General features: G+C 37.3%; 2 protein-coding genes across 2 annotated transcripts in view; one reads left to right on the forward strand and one right to left on the reverse strand.

Moving 5' to 3' along the window:
- Positions 1–1,287: 1,287 nt before the first annotated feature.
- Positions 1,288–13,559, reverse strand: LOC119577036 (actin-like protein 6B). Its single transcript, XM_037924708.1, has 7 exons — positions 13,432–13,559; positions 8,010–8,183; positions 7,526–7,662; positions 5,278–5,334; positions 4,555–4,734; positions 3,606–3,875; positions 1,288–2,029 (listed from the first exon to the last, which is right to left on the reverse strand). Exons 1-7 carry the CDS (start codon positions 13,454–13,456, stop codon positions 1,628–1,630), a joined length of 1,245 nt encoding a protein of 414 aa, XP_037780636.1. The 5' UTR covers positions 13,457–13,559; the 3' UTR covers positions 1,288–1,627.
- Positions 13,560–13,806: 247 nt separating this feature from the next.
- The window catches only part of LOC119577037 (E3 ubiquitin-protein ligase Topors-like), a 7,755-nt gene continuing 1,801 nt past the window's right edge, over positions 13,807–19,760 (forward strand). Inside the window, 2 exon segments of the mRNA XM_037924709.1 lie at positions 13,807–13,943; positions 18,512–19,760. The exon segment at positions 18,512–19,760 is cut by the window's right edge and continues 805 nt beyond it. Coding sequence (XP_037780637.1) covers positions 18,519–19,760 — 1,242 coding nt within the window. The 5' untranslated portion in view covers positions 13,807–13,943; positions 18,512–18,518.

A 19,760-nucleotide genomic window follows, 5' to 3' on the forward strand; every position in this document is an offset into this window, starting at 1 on the left:
TGTTTTTGGAGACATTGTTGGAAGAGAAGGGTGTTGTCAGAGTAGGGAGCTGTGGGAGGGATCACGAAAAATCGGTCCCATTTGGCTGCGCTGAAGAGGGTATTCAAAATTGTTGTAGAGATAGGGGTGGTCGAAGGGTGGGGGCGTGACGAAGATGGAGTAGTGTTGAGGGAGGTAGTGTTATGGGGAGGTGGGCAATAAGGCTGTAAGGTATTAATAAGGGAGGATGGGGTGGTTGATGTTGGAGGTTGTGGAGGTAGAGGTGTTGAAGTTGAGCTTGCTGGGAGAGTGGAAATGTTCCTTAAGGGTTGATTGTTGGCTACTGTACTAGTAGGTATTGATGAGGGGGTAGTTATTGCAGTGTTCGGAGCCGTGGTCAAAGGAGAGCCTGGGGTCAGGGAATCGGGTGGTTTACATCTTTGGGGCTATTTGATAAAGGGCAAGCCTCATTGCCCCTAATAGTGGAGATAAGTTTTCATTACTGGCCATGGTAAGCCTGGATTATGTTGGGGATAAAAACAGTCCACCCCTCAGGGTCCCCTTGAGGGGTAAGGGCTAGATAACTAAATCAGGGGAATACCGTGCCCATGGCTCCCTCAGGCCGTTCAGGACTGGCACAAAGTCAGCCTTTCATCCTTTCAGCACGGCTCTCACACCTTAGGTGGATAGTAGAAGGGTTTGGTGAAGGGACAGAAACGAAAGGTGGGAAGGAAAATAAAGACCATGCAAAATTAGTTGAGTCGAGGGCTGAGTCCCAAGGTTGGGGAGTTCCCCATCATTGGGTCCCAGTCTCCGCCTCCTAAGCCCCCCCACGACAACAACGGGCAAGGGATTGGGGGGGTTAATGGCAGTGGTCCCATCCGAAATTTCTGAAAACTGTAACCTACACTCTTTAGCCATTTAAATTTGCAGCAAAAATAAAATAATATGCTTTGCCTCTATTATAGCTAAGCATGTAATGGTGAGTATGTGTTCCTGAATAAGTAGACTATATCCTCAAAGAATTAGCAGCCTACTTTTACTTGAAATCCAAATTATATATCAAAATATAAATGATTTCTGGAATTCCCTCGCAACACTCACAAAGAACAAATACATTATGTAATCTAATTTATATAAAGAAGAATCATAAAAAAGCAGACGAGACAGTCATCTTCAGAAAATACACAAACACATTACAAAACACCAGTTGTAGAAGACTTTTCTTTACAATTAGGTATAAACAAGATATTCTAAGAGCAGTAAATATTTGGATATATTTAGAATAGAGGTTATTGAAACACAAACTTTATCATTAATTTACTTATATTTACCACGCCTAAATACAAAGATTTGACTCAGTGATGTAATAAAAAAATGAAAAATAGGAGAACCAAAATATTAATTTATAAACAATTAATTTAAGGCTTTTCACAATCAAAAACACTTTTATACTAGCACTAATAATTGTAATATAATTTTTGTTGTACTTTGTATTTCAGCCACATTAACATATGAATAAAAAAAAAAAATCAGACAAGATTTAATGTAGTTTTTGGAATTGTCACATACACATTCATTCACTTCCACTTTCTAGCAAGAGTCAGTCTAAAAAAAAAGTAGTTGTCTTTGTTTTCGCATCACTTTTTTACGGACATTTTCTGTCCACCTGTGACTTGCCCGACTCCTCATACTCCTGCTTGCTCACCCACATCTGCTGGAAGGAGCCTAGGGAGGCCAGGATGGAACCTCCAATCCATGAACCAAACCTCCTTTCTGTTGAGCCTGTTGCTGAGATCAGCTTAAACCTCATGTTTGGTGGTGTCCGACTGGACAGGTCACGATTAAGGCGCTCCACAAAGCCATTGAGAAGAGAGTTCCCGCCTGTTACTATGACCCCAGAGTAAAGACTGGGACGGAGGTCTATATCACACAGGCCTATGCTGGTGGACACAACATGTGACATCCCCAGCATAGTTGAGCCCACACCCTTGATGTAACTGGGGTCAAACAGGCTTTCTGTGATCCGGTAGCGCTCTGTGCCATACTCCTGGAAGAGAGGGAGAGTGTAAGTGCAAGGGATTGACAGGGTACATTGGAACTGATTATAGTCTATCAAATACCACATACTTTAGTACCTATTATTGTAACAATATACTCTTTATCCTCTGAAGCCGTAAAGATTGTGGCCTGCTGACACTGTGTATGTGGAGTCCACTAACATAACTGATAATCTGCCAAGTTTCCTCCAGCCTTATCATCCCTATGCTCCCATTTACCTTGCAGGTTCTCTTCTCCCTGAGCCAATCACATATTCATGATCCCTGTATCTTTCTTCAAATGAACAAAATATAGTGAGAATAAAGTAGTAATTCTCATACTGTTCAGCATTTTATCCAGCCAATTCCCCTCTATCCTAAAGCTTGCCTCACTGAACCCTGAAAGATCATGCCCTCTTCTATTTGGGGGGACAAACAACCTGGAGCATTTGCAGCTCTTAGAGGTTGAGATAGTAATCAAAATGGCATACTGTCAGTCTAAATGAATATACATATCTGAAAGGTACATATTTGTCAGGTTCATATCTTAAAATACCCCTAAATATAGATCTAAATAAAATCACTGCTTAATTAAAGCAGTTACAAATCTTTTTGAAACTTTTTTGAAAATCGCAAGTTTTATGAAAAGTACACTTTTCTTACAATAACAATAATTCAGCTTGAATTATAGTTATTACAGTGCAGTACAGTACATTTATGATTGGTATTATGACTATATCTTAAAAACAGTAATACATGCAAGCTACCTAACATCATGCTTTAGTGGGAATAAACATGAAAAGAGAAGTGCTGTTGCAACTACGAAAGACATATCCTATGGTAAGACTTGAAATAGGTCATTTTGACAAACCTTAAAAAAAAAAGTATATATAGCTTTTCTGGATCTATGCATGAAAAAGGTAGTTAGATAAGGCTGAATATATATTATCACTAAATGGTACTGATAACACTAAGATACAATCTTAAAAACTGAAAGACGAGGCTTGCATTTACACTAATAATCCAATCTCAAATCTCAATGTTGACAGTGTCTCATTCTATCATATGCTTCACACACCAAAACTGGTCCCATTCTAGCTGCATCTACCCAGGAAGTTATCTGAAAAGCTCATTTGGATATAACAATCTAAACCTATTATGCAGTGCCTAAACCACTGATCCGGCCAAAATATGCTGCTACACTGGAACAGCTGTATGTGATATCTCACAGTGCTAGCCAACTAATTTGAGTCACCAGTTACCATGCAGCCCCAAGCCTGCTGGCTCATTTACAAATGTATGAAAAAATAAAAGAGTATTCAGCCATCTTTTGCAGGCTGTATTTCTCTGCATGCAGGCTAAAATCTTTGCCATCAAGTACATCTTGATACAAAGATACAAGAGATTATGTGAGACTTGATATCTAAATTCACAGATCTTATACTTAAAAAGCTAATTAGCAATTTTCCGACTTGTAAAAAACAATGCGTATATAGCCATTTCCTGTAAAATCTTAAAAAACAGCATAAAAAGAAAAGACAAGAAAGAAAAAGAAAAGGAAAAAAAAAGAGAGAACAAACTGCTAACCATATTATAACCAGTAGGAAATTCATAGGGCTCTGTGGGGATGCTGTTGATGGCATCTTCCTCATAGGGTGACTCTGAGCAGTGGAGCATTGTCTGCTGAAAATCTCTGACCACCTCTCGCTTCATGTAGTTGTGCCAGGATGTGGTAACCTCACTCAAGTTGTTTTTCTTTGTCCACTTGGGTCGGTCACCTTCCTTTACCACCTGCTTGTCTGTAATCATGTATGGTGGGATGAGGTCCACCCCAGACTCCACCAGGTAACTGTTTGCCTGTGTTGGGGTAGATTGAGAAATGAGAGAGAATACTGAAAATATTATCTACTTCAAAAATACTGACCTAATATCTGATCATTATTTCTGATGGAGCAGAGGAAGAAATGTGGTTACAGAAATAGTTACAATTACACAATCTTCTTTAACTTTTACCCCTAACCTCCAAACCTGCCTTAAACCTCAGGTAAGTCACCATCAAAATTTGACTGTCAATGACCTATGGTCTTTTGTGAATCCCACTCCTGCTTCTCCTAGAACAGTGGTTCCCTAGGAGGTTGCAAAGCCTTAAAGGAAAATATTGTAGGTCAATTTCCTAGGCACATTTGTCATGGTTAAGTTAAGAATATATTATGAAGTGTCTTCAAGGAATATAGTATAATTGGATAAATAGAACTGTACATATTGGTTAGTATGTTGTTGTTTTTTACCTGCCTAAAGCAAACTATGTAGTTAGAAAATATTTTTAATGAAATGACTGGCACTAACGAGTCACAGAAGTGTTGCAGCTTTGAGAAGGCAAAAGAACACACTGCAAAGATGACATATCAGCAAATGGAATAAGAGAAGTAGCAACAATAAGAGACAGACTAAGGGAAAGTATAAAGTAGATAGACCAAGGGAAGTATAGAGTATTAGAAGACCACAGACAGAGCATCAGCAGTTAAAAAGTATATACCTGATTGAGGAGAAAATCTCCCCCTAGAGGTGACTTCACAATGGCATGCTGCAGAACATATCCATCATGAACTGGCACTGCAGATGTGTGTGTGGCCCCAGAGTCAAGCACAAGCCCAGTAGACCTTCCATTGGCAAATGCTGCCAACACTGCAGATTTAACCAGGAAGAAAGCTGGTACCTGGTTAATAAAAGAGAATTTATAAACTATGGAATTATATTATCATGAGGCATTCTATGGGGTGCTCTCAAAATTAATGAACAGAGAGATGATACAAATAAGGAATGAGGGACCATAATAATAGCAATACCAATTACAATTACACTAACAGTAGCATTTGTAGTAGAATCCCTATAATTGAATAAAGAGTAACAACAATTTCATAAACGATGGTAAAAATAGTAATGACAATAGTACTAATTATAAATTAATGAAAGCATTATATATCACCGTTATACAGTTACAGTCATCTGATATACAAACACAATTAATTCTTGACAACATGAATTTACATTTTTTAACACAAAGGATCCCGGTGACTTTTGACCCAAAGATAAAATCCAGGAGGATTTTTAAAATGAGTAATCTATGAATAAGAAATGAGGCAAGATTTTTTTTCTTTCATTACTGTTTGTATACTTCTTATGATGTTCTATCATGTCACTGATAGGTTCAACTGGGATATCATCAAAAGTATCATTCAAAAGTACAGTAACCCCTCACCTGATATTTCTCAAAGAGCAATTCGCAAAGACGTTCTCTCTTGCCACGAGCATTCCACTGAAAATAAGAAACAGAGCCTTAGAAAATGCTTTCTATTAATGTACCTGTCCAAACAAATGTCCACTAACCTACTTGGCTTAAAATACAAAAAAAATTATTAAATCTACTGCTGTAGATTTCATCCATAAATCACAGAATGCTAACCATACAAAAACAAATAATAAATTGTAAAGAACATTTGAACACCCCTCCTCCACACATGTATTTATTTGTCTTAGAACATAGCTGTATCAGACACAATATCCATTTCAGAAAACAAACTAATTTCTTACATTCCTCGGACAAACAGAAGAAAGTACAACTCAGGATGTAACCTGGCTGACTTATTTCTTCCACAAAACATTAAGGTTGTCATAGAGCAAGCCATTGAAATAAACCATTTACCAATTCTACAGCTATCTAGAGCTTTTAGCAATCTTGTTTCACTAACACAAATCTAGTCATCGACCAGGAGTCATCAAAGGTATAGCAGGGGCATAAGGAACATCAGGTGACTTGGAATTTTCAGTCTTAAATAGCTCTTTGTGTAGTTATGCTTGTTCCATATGCATAAAATAATGACATTACCTATAGATATAAAACCATAAATTCCCAAAGAATGTTTTTATCAATGCATCTGTACGATACATGGATATTTAAAAAGAAAAATATGGACCATTTTTGTGTATGTATGTATGTATGCCTGTCTGAGCATATGGTGCACACAAAATAAAATTTAGATTGAGATCTATATGTGATAGACATCAATTAGAATTATGTACCACACATCAAGTCTGTACATCAAAAAATAAAAGATTACCATCCATCTCCCCTGAACTGGAGTGCAGGAATGGCTCTTCTAACAAGTCCCATTGCTGCAGCTATATACAATGCCATTATTTGCATTTTTAAACATTTTGGTGATTTTTCATCAATAGCTTCACTTAATAGCACTAAAATCATGAGACAGAGTGCATTAACATGAATATATTAATGATTACATTATAGTATTGTAGTATTCATAGTGGCCCGGGCCTCGCTGCCGGGGGCTTATATCGTTGCCCTAGCATGCGCGACCAATCATGCCAAATACCAGCATCCCATGCTGTTTCTTCATAATACTATGAGCATATGTTGTATTTTCAGTTTTCATTATTTTCTAAAGTCTCTACTTGCTATACTTCCTGATAAATTGAGACTGAAGGGTATTTTTGTTATATAGACTCCATAGTTGATCATTATTCAATCTATAGTCTGAATAAAATAAGCAGTGTGTGGCATCATTGAGTTGAAATCGTCGGTTTGTTGCATTTTTTTTTTTGCATAGTAAAAATGAGAAAGTGTTAAAAACGACTTAATCACACTTTCAGCGGCAAAAAAAAAATATTTGCCATGATTGTAAAAAAAAAAAAAACTCATGGCATGTCCATACATACACCATGGCATGTACATACCTGCCCCCGGCAGATAGTCCTGCCATGCCATGGCCTGTGCATACATGCCACCCGTCGGCAAAGGGTTAATAAATATATTATAGAAAATTTGTCAGCGACCTCCTTTGGACATGCGTACCTTCATTTATAGATAACGGTTTACTGATGTTCAAGGAATGGTTTATGTTACATAAAGTGAAATGGAATAAATAATTAACAAAAATATATAAAATAAAAAAGCTAAATCTTCCCCAGTCAAGTGAGCTGAGGCTCCTGCAGGGATGATTGTATGGAACTGAAAAACCTATTTGTACCATGGTTATTGTTTGGCAATACTATACACTAATGCTGAAATTAATCTGAATGATACAATATGAACAGAAAGGGCTTTGTCTGGGTTTTTGTTTCAATACAAAAGAGTAGCTAATTAGTGAGTGAAAAGTATGGGAAAATTAATGTAAAATAATTTTAAAACTTTGTAGGCCTTTAAATCCAAAGTGTTCCCCCCCCCACATTTTTCTTTTTTAATTCTTAACTGACCCCCACCCCCTTTCTGTTACATGTCATAATTCTGAGACTAGTTCTCTTTATATGACATAGAAGTGTTCCCAGCAAAATAATAATAGAAAACTCTTAATAACTTTTTTAAACAAGCTTGTCTCATGTGTGCAATAATATCTACAATGTTTATGGCAATTCTTTCTCCTTGGTAACACAAGCTAACAAACATGAACACACAACAACACTAACATAAAGGTCGAAACAGGTAGTCTTACCGGGGCCTCAGAGAAGAGGATGGGATGGTACTGAGGCTCACTCTTGATGCACTTTTCATACGAGTAGTCAAGGACCTTCTCAAATGTGTCCCAGTCTTCGATCATTCCATCCTTCATGAAATTACTCACTTCACATCCTGGATTTTGGAAGAAGGCAGAAAGTCTAAAATAAGTTATGCTTATTATTGGAAGATATATACTTTATTTTTATTTTTCTTCTTTTCTCATGGCATCAAATGACCATGTCAAAGAAAACAAAAATAAGAGATATCTGAGTCAGTGTATGCATGCTTACACATCTGCAAAAAGAAATCTGGAACTATATCTGGATACAGTTACACATCCACACATTAAAAGGAGTATTTATCAATGAAGCTAACAGGCATAATAAGAAAGAAAACCAAAGAAGAAGAAGATGACAAAGAAATATAAGGACAATAACTATCTGTAAATTAATCACTATTTACCATACACCCAACTTTACCTTTTCTGGGCACATGGAGAGCAACTGTATCAATAAAATATTTCTTCTCATTGGTCTCTTGGTTTTCTGTCACCCCTACACAGGATGGAATGTCAAATTTTGGCGAATCCTCGCCAGCATAGCCAACGCGCAGGGAGGAAAAGCCTGGGTCGAACACCAAGGCCCCTACCTCATCTGTAAGAAATAAGCCGATGAGAAAACAGCAGCTATTGTGAAAATGCACACCATAAAAAGTATGCAATTTTACTGCATATTGAATAAAGAAATATATGCCTAATAACTGTCCCCATGTAAATCTGGTATAATATGAACCCTCATATACACCAAAAATATTAAACCTTAAATCTGTTAAAAATAAAAGAATGTCCATATGATTTTCTATGGAAAGAGGTTGTAAGGGAAGGGCAAGAGAAACCGAAAGAGCACTTCCATTCATTTTCTAAAAACAATGATGTTGGGTATTTTTTTATTACATATATAGACTATGGCATATGAATTACTGTAGACAAAATAACCAATCTTTAGCTTTTTATCTAATATCAGAATCCTTCCTGACTGAATGGATCTAATCATAAAACATTAACCAGAGTTTCTCTCACTTACCAATTACTAGCCTATATCAAAATATAACATTTCCAGTAAAGTGCATTATAGATCATTTGATCTATAATTCAGCTAATTAAATAGGCAACTTAATATCAACTAGCCACCTATTTTTGGCCTACCCATGGACAAAAGAGGATTCTTTAAAGGAATCCATAAGCAAAAGAAAGAAAGAAAGAAAATTAAAACAGCAAAAATAAACCAAGACAAATATGCAGAGACAGGAAACATGAATTGCAGTTGCCTCTGCACCTTGCCCAAACTACAGCAAACTACAGAAGAAGAGTGAATGTGAATCTGCAGAAAAATATTCAGCTATTCTACTTGGTTCTCATATATTTTTTTATTTATTATCATCATTCTTTTTGGAAAATCCAACTGTGAAGAAATGGAGAATGTGGATGGCAATATCAGTACAAAATTTTTTTATGATTATGATTCTAGCTTGAATACAACATATCGGTTCAAGTTTGAGAATTATGGAAGCACATGTAAATGAATTTTCCCGATGCCCCAAAAGGGGTGGGGAGGGGGGAGCTGGATGGTTTTAATTTTTGAGAAGGTTGATATGTATGTAAACATAAGCACATAAGATCAACTGCTTTAATCATCCTCATTTAATGGGAGTAAACCAATTTTTTACACAAAGAAAAAAATGACCACTGGGCAAGTACAATGTTGGCGTTCAGTCATTTGAGCACATTATCTTTGCAAATATGTGAACAAAATGATCAGATGCCTGGGTGGGGTTGGTATTTTCCATTTTTATGGTACCTATGACCAACAGTAGTGTCCTCTGGTTGAATTTTTAACTGAAAACTCATAAAAAGTGTGCATTAGCTATATGAATTCCTTATGAAGTGAATGGATAAGATCAATTAAAAAATTCCATAGTTTTATTTTAGAGCAGGTATCATTAATATCATCTTCAACATAAAATAATCAATATTTCATATATCATTCCGAAGTTTGAATTTCCAACTGAAGTGTTTGTTACAATGGAAACGACAAATTTCAAATCAAAACAAATTTGCTGACAATGGACGGTTCTGACTGCTATTATCATTAGTTATACTTTTATTTTTTTAACATTAGTGGTTTGTACTCGGTACACATATAGACCCCTACATAACTACAGCATATTTACAGGGACTCTTGATGGAAAGCATATTTCATGTATAAATGTACACAAAACTCATATTTTTTGAAGAAAAAAATCACAAAATATGTCTTCATAAATCATTGTGATTTTCATTTTTTTTCTGATTTTGGTATCAAAGTGATCTTTGGATATATATCTATGCTCAATATCATTATCAAATGCCATAGGGAAGATTGCAACAAACAAAAGTCTATACAAGTGTACCTGGCTCTCATTACCTGTGTCCAAAGTTACCTGTTGCACCTCCCTGGAAATAAACCAGTTCTGGCTCAAACAGTCCTTTGGTAGTTTCTCATTCTTGTACATATAACATAGGCTAGCTAACTCAATTAGATCCTTCATTTGGGATGGTCCCCTTAACCCTCTAATCTCTAATTTTTGTGCATACTAGGTCCCCATCAGTAAGAAACATTCTTCCATTGATGTCTGCACAAAATCAGGCTGAGTTCAACTTTATCAACAGCTTGGATCAACAGCTAAATTTCATTAAAACCCATAGTAGATATGGGTTTTAATGAAATTTAGCTGTTGATCCAAGCAGTTGATAAATACAAATTAAATGAAACTTTCACTTGAAAGTACTATACTAATTTTTTTTTTGTGTGAAATATTCTGCTATAGTAAGCATTCTTTTGCCATTAACTAGGTAAAATTATCTGGTATCTATACAGTGCAAAATCTTGGTCTTATCAGCCAGACAGAACCCCTGCAGGCATGAATGACAAACATGCTTGAGTGACATCACGACTAAGATGAGACAGTAGCTCAAAGGTCACATCTTAGTTGTCATATTACAATCTATTATAGTTTTTCTTGGCTCTAATAGACTGGTTTGTTGGCATGTTACAAGCAAGTACAATTCCTGTCAGTTCATTTGATTTCCATACTTCAGTTTATGGTATGGATGCACTAAGCTAGGGCAAACTGAAGATGATCTTCTCATAGGGGATTAAAAGGTGCAGTTGTCAGTACAAGAAATAATCTGCAAAAACGAATAGTAATGCCACAAATAAAGGAAAAAGATCAAGGAAAGTGCCACTAATAGCCCAAGTACAGTTGGTGCTCCTAAGTTTCTGCTCTATCTTGCATACTGAGGTCATGGCAACTTGGACAGTTGAATAAATTTTGTGATGTGGAATTTGGGACTTTGTCTCTAGTGAGTGTGTCTGTACTGTAAAGAATTACCCATACTTCATACTCTGAAATTCTGTCTGATTATTTGGCATTTTCTTGATTCCACATTGTTTACTCTCATTGCTGCTGAAGAGTAATTTAGTTGCGACATAGAAGATAAGTTTCTTAGATTTAATTGCTCTTTCACATGCATACATTTTTTTTCCGTTTTAACCCATAATTGACGGGTAGCATTCATAGAGGCCGGGGCCTTGCTGCCGGGGGCTTATATCGTCGCCCTAGCATGCGCGACCACTCATGCCAAATACCAGCATCCCATGCCGTTTCTTCGTAATACTACGAAGATATGTTGTATTTTCAATTTTCATTATTTTTTACAGTCTCTACTTGCCAAACTTCCTGATAAATCGAGACTGAAGGGTATTTTTGTAGTTATATACACTCCATAGTTGATCATTATTCGGTCTATAGTCCTAATAAAATAAGCAGTGTGCGGCATCATGGAGTTGAAATTGTCGGTTTGTTGCATTTTTTTTGTTTGTTGCATGGTAAAAATGAGAAAGTGTTAAAACCGACTTAATCACACTTTTACTGGTAAAAAAATAATCTCTTGCCGTGATTGTAAAAAAAAAAAAACTCATGGCATGTGCATACGTGCCCCCGGCAGATGGTCCCGCCATGCCATGGCATGTGCGTACATGCCACTCGTCGGCAATGGGTTAAAGATGGCTGGTTGAAAATCTGGCTAATTTTCTGACTATGACAACTGGGTCTTCCCTGACAATATTATATTATCAGATTTGTTCTTGTGTGATGAGAACAAATCTGATGATCATTTCCATTGCATTCTCCAGCTGACAATCTTCATGTGATTTGATAAGTCCTGATAGCAGGGGAGGGCATGAAGTAGATCAGTGAAATTATGGGGTAAAATGGGCTGAAATCAGAAGAAAAGAGAATAGAACTGTGTAAAACAAGCACAAAAAATTCTTAAAATTGGAAAATGAAACTCCACTGATGTTCCCGCCATCTTTGAAAGTCTATGGACTGATGCAACAAATTAAAAAAAAGTCTACAGGAACCAAACCAATCATTCGTTAAAAAAGTCTACAGGATTTCATATAATCCAGATCCCTTGTGATAACTGCGCATTGTGTTCTAACCAATAAATCACCCTAACTTTAACCCTGTGGGATTTATACACTATGATCTATATATCTCCTAGCCAGAGGGATTTGCCCAATATATATGCCTAGCCAGGGGGTTATGACCCTGGACCCCCATAGTAATTTATATGTCTAGTCAGGGGGCTATGCCCCCTGGGCCCCCATGGCTTTAAGAAAATATGATCTATATATTCCCTTGCCAGGGGGCTTGTTTTCTTAACCCCCAGGGTAATACCAAATACCTTTATATAGCAAAACAATGAATGCTTCGCTTCTGTCTATGGTCACAATTTAGTTTCTAATCACTTTTATTCATTTGGGGTACTTAGTGGGTTCAAATATCAGGCTGTGATAGATAATAATGTCTATTTGTTCTGTATATCCACCATTTGGCTTTAAAAATGACCCAGAATCGATGCAACACACTTAAAATGAAACATTTCTCACTGGCGTTTCTCAACGAATGGCATCACACGGCCTGTCAAATCTCCTGGTGGCAAAACGAACATGTGTGGAAGGTTACACAGAATAGCATAATGATTACCAAAACACGTAAAAGTAGTATAATAAAACTAAAAGAACGCATTACATAGATGAATTCTAGAAAATAGATGCTGATAATAACAAAATAGTCATTTTCACATGAGCATAGCAATACATGGACTACTTGACAGATAGCAGTAATGAGTTATGTGTCACATTTGTTTTGGTCCTTGCAAGGTAAACATGGACGGGGACTTAGAAAATGAAAGGTCTCTGTCCTGTATCTCCGTTATTTTCGATTTGTGCACCTTTTGCCATAGATAAAGAGTGGCTTAGTCTTTGTCAAGGTAACCACTCCACATTTTTTTTTTTACTGTACTCCAAGCTGACATAAACAGAAAGTTTTCCTACTTTTCTAGTTACTAGATACTGATTCAATGGACTTTAAATGACGGGTCTAATCAAGAAAAAAAATTCCTTATAACCAAATCTATTCTGCCAAACATTCAAGTTTTCCTTGCTAACAAAGGCCTATAACAAAATTAGACATTTTTCATAGACAAACTACCACACATGCACATTAAAAACCACAAGAAATTTACCAATTCCTATCAAAACTCTTAGTATTGGTGACACGGAACTTTTGTGAATGAAAACGAAGACAGGTTCATTCGTGCCTTTGCTAGCACACCAAACACATGAAATAGGGCATTTAAAGTTTCCCTCTCCCATTCCAATGACAAACCATTGTTTTAAACCCGGGACAGGAACTTTACACATTTTCTCCGCTCATGTCGAAAGTACATAAATTTCACGAATTAATCAACCTTTTCTATAATCTCCCCTACTTTATAAAACGACGAAACCAACTCACCTCCGCCGTAGACGCCGCCGCTCATGATAAACAAGGGAAATTGTGGTCGCCTGGCGGTGGCTTGGGCTCGGCTCAAGCGTCGGTTTGTTTGGGGTGTGCGGCCGCCGGGGCTGCATCTTGCAATTGGTAGGTCTTAGGTTTTTAGCATTTACATGACGTTATTTTGCAGGTGATAAATCTAAGAGTTGTTTATATTAAGTTATTTATTACAGAAAGTAGGTTAAATTCTATAACAGTGTTTTATGACTGTGCATTCACGAGTATCGATTTTCTCTCACTTAGAATGTCAGACAAGCAATTAATATACCCACATTACAAGAATAGACAGAATGCCAAATCATTCAACTTCCCAAAATTTCAGAATGGTTTGTAAAGTCTAAAATAAACCCTCGCTCCCGGGAATGCAGAAGATGCACACCCGTCCTCCTCTTTCGTAAACAAAAGTAGAAAGAGAAAGAGGAGGCCTCCAATTTTCTTCATTCATGGGGATTTTACGCCGTTTTATGAGATAAGTGAGTACTTTTCTACCCAGTTTTGCTTGTATTAGAGGCAAGCGAAGCGCTTTAAAGTGAGATTTAGCGAGAATTAGCTGAAAGTCATTGAAAGTTAATGTGTGGGAGGATTGACAGACGTGTTTTCATATTTATAGGAAGTGGTAGCGTTTGTTTTTACTCACGATCGTCCGCAGTGTATTCTGGAAATGTTATCGCGAACAGTGAGAAGTTAAGATAGTAAAAAGTAACAGGAGATAATCGTGAAACGGGTGAAAGAACAAATTGGTTTTGTGTGTGCTGACGCTTTGGTGAACCGTTAATTACATCGATGGATGTAAGTAGGATCTCATAGAGCAAGTAGCTAATTCAACTTATTATTGGTAGGTTATAGAGCAAGAAATAAAATTGTCACCAATAGCTTGATTTCTCTAATCTGTCATATAGTTTTCATTTAGAAGGTTGTCTGATGTTTCACCCCAGTGTGTCATTTCCAGGAATAGTGATGCATAAATGTGATTGCGATGATTTTGGTATCAATGGATTCCTCTCACCCTATAGTACAGATTTATGTAGGAATTATGAATTATTAAACCCCCACATTTTGGGCCACGGTAGCAAGGGAGGGCAGGAAAGGCACTGAAGCAATTGTAGGGTAAATGTGAATAATATACACAAGATTCAGTCATTATATTGTCTTATACAAGGGGACACTGCAACCCAACCCCTGCCCAAAAAAACAAAGAATCCTCCACATATACATGGCAGGGTAGAGCGCACGACCGACATGCAGGAACACCTAATGCTGAGTCTGTTCGATGCTTTATCAGCCATGAACACATGGAGGATTCTTTGTTTTCCTGGGTGGGGGTTGGGAGCAGCAGCCCCCCAGGTTGGGGTTGCATGGAGCTGAGCCCCCTGCACTAGACAATATAGTGACTGATTCTATGTATATTATTCATATTTTACCCTTCAATATCCCCAGTACCTTTCATACCCTCCCTTTGCTATTAGGACCAAGAATGTGGAGGCGTTCCATGAATTTTGGATAGGAGAGAGTTAGGGGAATCCAATGATATTAAGATTGTTGTGATTGGTTATGTGATGCTATTCCAGAAAAAACACCGATTTCTGGGTGAAAACTTTTTTTTTTGAAAGCTTGTCATAATTTGAATGAATCTAGCACTCATATTGTTTACAAACATAGCAAATCTACGATATCGGTCAAGATATCTGGGAAGGGCATGATAAGTATTAGGGAAATTGTGGGGTAAAAGTGAACTATCAAAGTATGACTTATAATATTGTAGTTAATGTGAGTTATATTCATGGTAAATAGGGGGGCTTTGCTCCCTAAACCCCCTTTCAGGGAGGGCTACGGCTCCCCCAACCCACCCCTTTCCTGGTCTGCAAAATCTTCACCTCTTACGTTCTTGCAGGATAGAGCCCATCAAATATGCTTTGGTGACACATTGAGGGTAAATACCCTACCCCCACCTAATCTACAAAATCTTTACCTTATGTTCTGGCAGGATAGAATCCAGGCAAATATCTAGATTTTGCACCGATAATATTTTACCTTGACCATTAAATCCACAGTGGCCAGCCTGTGAGTTGTCAAAATTGTCGTTTGCTGTTGGAGGGTATTGCAATCACTATTCCCCGGTCTTTTTTGTTATTACGGGGAATTGCCACCACTATCCACCACACTTTTTTGTTATTGCAATGATATTTTGCATATTAAAGGCAAAACAGCACCTTATACACGTCAATTTCAACTGACTTCTCTTGGGGTCCGGTTTCTATTGTCATGTGATTATCTATGACAAATCTTATTGGCTCTAATAGACTGGTTACTAGTGCCTGTTGTCACATCATGGCCAAGTGCAATTCCCATTGGTTCATTTGATTTCCCTTGCATATGTCAGTCACTACAATTCTGTCATATTGTTTCATTGCTTCCTCACTTTTGCATAATTTTTTCTCACTGCAAGAAGAGTATGTATCATGGAGTGCCTGAAATTTTTGAGATAGGCATCATTTCCAATGATACCCAAATTTGTTTTAGTCGTTTTGATTGGTTGACAGAAGTAAGATGATGTGATTTTATATTTCCTTATCCATGTGCAAGTGGCAGGCCTGATGAGTGACGTCGTGACATAGTCGCGACAAAAGTAAACTTTACTCTTACTTACTGATTCCACTTACTTCGATAGGAATACATTGTTACTGAATTTGAGCTTAGACACCAGGTATCTATGAAATGTAATGTCATGTGGGTTAATCTTTACAGTATGGCTGTACTAAGCTAGGGTGAATTGAAAATAGTAAAGACTGCTCACAGCCAAAATCCACTTAATTCTCCCGAGTTTCAGCTCAATCTTGCCGTACACACTGTAGCGAACATCATGTGTGCCAGGGGGTATTGGGGAGCAGAGCCCTGTAATAACCCTCCCATTTGGCAGTGCCTGAAGGACATACCCAGTCATGGCAGCTTAACTAAGGAATTTTGTGATATGGAGTTGTAATATAATGAATTACCAACTTGCAATGAAGAGACCACATTTATGAATAAAATAATATGATCCAAAGGAGAAACTATTATATATCCAATATACATTTATGTCTTTCAATTACCTTACTGTGAGATGGAGTGTGATGACTGGAAGGTTATCAGTTGTAAACCAATCATATGATATGTTATTCATTATTGGTTTATACACTTCACATGATAGACAAGAACTGATATAACCATGTTTTGCAATCTAGCATTCATCATAGCTGCCATCAAAAATGTAAAATTTACATGAAGATATCAAAAGCAATGTTTATTAACTTATATGTATGAAAATCATGTTCTTATTCATCTACCAAAATTTCCTGGCATTTTACAATTTTAGACAATTTAGAAAACCAAAATTGCACAGCCAACTTACTATGGACTATCTTAACCCATTGGATCTGGATGCTTCACTACTGTCACGTGGCCCAAAATACGGGTATTAGGCTTATTTGAGTGACCACTCTGAGGAGTGTAATGGCTAAGTATCTGAGTAGTGTTATGCTAGGTCAAGCAGGATTTAGATTAGATATAGATTGATAGGGTAGGTGTAAGTTTGTAATTTTGTTTAGATATAGATTGGCTAGGGTTTTATATATTTGCAATGAGTTATTTGGGGAAATACAAAGAGGAACATCACAAGTTGTTGGTGGGAGAATAGGGATGCCACCTGATGGGTTCATGTGTTGTTATGTGCATGTGTGACTAGGAATCATTAATTATCTATTTCTACATATCTGCAGTGACAGTCATTATGTGGCATTGTCTTTGTTAAAACAATGGCTCAGTATGACAATAATATATGCCATGTCCTGTGTAACTTAGTTTAAAGATTGCATTTAACATAGATGGCTGATGTGTTAAAATCACTTTTATTAGACACTGCTGTTTTATTGTTTGTCTCACAATGATTATCATATAGCTAGACTGTATAAGTTTTTTTTTATATACTACATCCATATTTTTTAAATATTTACTCATTTTAAATATGTACTCAATTTCATTACCTTTAAAATGGGTATGATGTAATTATTTGCATATGTTAATAGCAACAACTTATTTTTATTAGTTAACCCATTGGCTGCTGGATTATATACTGTCCATTATAGTTTCTTGTGAATTTTGTTTCATGCAGATGGCTCCACAAGTGTGCAGCCATCAAGGGGTCAATTAGTAGACCCTACATTTCTTGATTTCCCCTAATACTATTAATGTTGTTACTGTTGTTATTATTATTGACAATATGATTATTATAATGTTACTGAAATACGAATAACAATAGATATAGGTAGTCTAAATTGTAAAAAAATCTTTCCAAAAATCAAGGAAAAGGGTAAACAGGAGAGATAGGTAGGACTAATAATTGACTCATTGGTGATTAAGGACTGTGTAAACATAATTAATAAATTTACAATTACAGTAGACAAGGTATGTATTTTTCTCCTTAGTGGCCAATGGGTTAATCATCTGAAGTAGGAATGGCACAACTACAATAGCCTAGCTTTAGACTAGCTTAACAGTATCAGCAATACACATTTGCAAATCTTCAGTTTGCAGGAGTTTATAAAGTCAACCCACATGAAAATTGAGGTCGAACTCTGTGTGCATGTGTTTCATTGTTTTTTGATGTATGAGTAATGTCTGTTAACTTACTTATCTTACAGTATATTTGCACATAACCCTATGTTTAAATATGGGCATGTCCATATGATGTTAATAAAAAAACAAAGATATATAAGAAGTAAATGAATCAATAAATTTTTATTTTCAAGTTCTAAAAAAAGTTGATATATTTATAGTTGTGTGAAATCTTCCCAGTTTTATAGATAGTATTTACATATCTATATTTTCATGTCAGATTTTTTATTTTGATGTAAAGCAAAATTCATCTTTTCTGAGAAAACTAACTTGTATTTAGATTTATTGTTGATGTTTTTATAATGATTTTCAGTTTTATTTATATTTCATGTTTGCTCTATGTTTACATTTCATATAAACAAGAAAACTAAGCCTGCCTCCTTTTTTCCAGCTGGTGCATGATGCCGTCCCCCAACGAGAAGAGTCCCTCTCAACTAGCAATGGAGTCGGGAACATCCACACTAACTTCCAAGAATGTTCTCCCAGGAACCCCCACCCCGGAGAGACCTCCAAGTGTGGGGTCACCAGGTTCCCCGGTGTCTGATGACACGTGCCCCATCTGCCTGGGCCATATCACAGACAAGTGTGTGGCCGACTCCTGCCTCCACAGTTTCTGCCTGATGTGTCTCAAAGAGTGGGCTAAGCAGAAGGCTGTGTGTCCCCTGTGCAAGCTGGCATTCACTAAAATCATGCATGATATAAAATCAGAGACAGAGTACAAGGAATGGAAGGTCCCACGGCCCGATCCTGTTGCAGATAGGAGTGCTGGTATCCCAAATATCCAAGAATATCTGGATGCCGAAAGGCGAAGATTCTTTGGCTACCGCACAACCAATTTTCCTGGAGCGGCTACAATCCGTCGTTTTCATCCTGGGCGAATAGTCATTCCAGATGCTCTCCCTTCTGGCCCTCGTGAGCGCAGGCCTACAAGGTACAATCTGAGAGGATCATCCATGTTCCGCCTAAGTGTCTACCTCAATAATGTCTGGGTTCAGCCAATTGCAGACATAACAGGTCGCTATCGGCAGACCTCTCCTGAGCTTTACCGAGAGCAGCCAGCCCTGACTCACCGTTTGGTACCATGGATCAACAGGGAACTGGCAGCTCTGCTGCCTTCCTCAAGAATAGGCGCTGTCCTAGCAGAGGTCATGGAGCTTATTGAAAGGCATCCCATCAATTCTCGTGCATTTAAAAGAGCGTTGCAGGTCCACTTAGGAAGAAGAACAAATCACTTTATCCATGAATTTTACCACTTTGCACGTTCACCATATGACATGGTAGGCCATGACAATGCATCACACTATTTACCCCGTTATGGGTTCAATGATGATGAAAGCAGTAGCAGCAACATCAGTTCAGATGACAGCGATGCAGTAGTAGAAGTGGACCCAACAGGTAATCCAATTAATGCTAGCTCCAGCAGAGACTCTAATCAAGGACCTTCTGCTTCAGGAAATGTAATAAGGGAAGAAACTCTAACACAGGAAGGATCTGTAGTAATCAGCAGTGAAGATAGTACTAGTAGTGACTCAGAGGATGATACAAGAACAGCATCATCTGCTCTGAATTCAAGTACACACAACCCAGAGCCTCCAGGGAGCAGAGTGACCGATGTTAGCCGTCTACTTGGCAGAGCCAGG

This window comes from Penaeus monodon, chromosome 9 (genome assembly GCF_015228065.2).
Source record: "Penaeus monodon isolate SGIC_2016 chromosome 9, NSTDA_Pmon_1, whole genome shotgun sequence".
Taxonomy (NCBI): domain Eukaryota; kingdom Metazoa; phylum Arthropoda; class Malacostraca; order Decapoda; family Penaeidae; genus Penaeus; species Penaeus monodon.

Coding starts and splice junctions, on each gene's coding strand:
- LOC119577036 (XM_037924708.1), bottom strand. CDS start 13,456: ATGAGCGGCGGCGTCTACGGCGGAG. Junction 8,184..13,431: donor CGGCGGCGTCTACGGCGGAG/GTGAGTTGGTTT, acceptor TATTTCTTACAG/ATGAGGTAGGGGCCTTGGTG. Junction 5,335..7,525: donor TCCTCTTCTCTGAGGCCCCG/GTAAGACTACCT, acceptor TCTTATTTTCAG/TGGAATGCTCGTGGCAAGAG.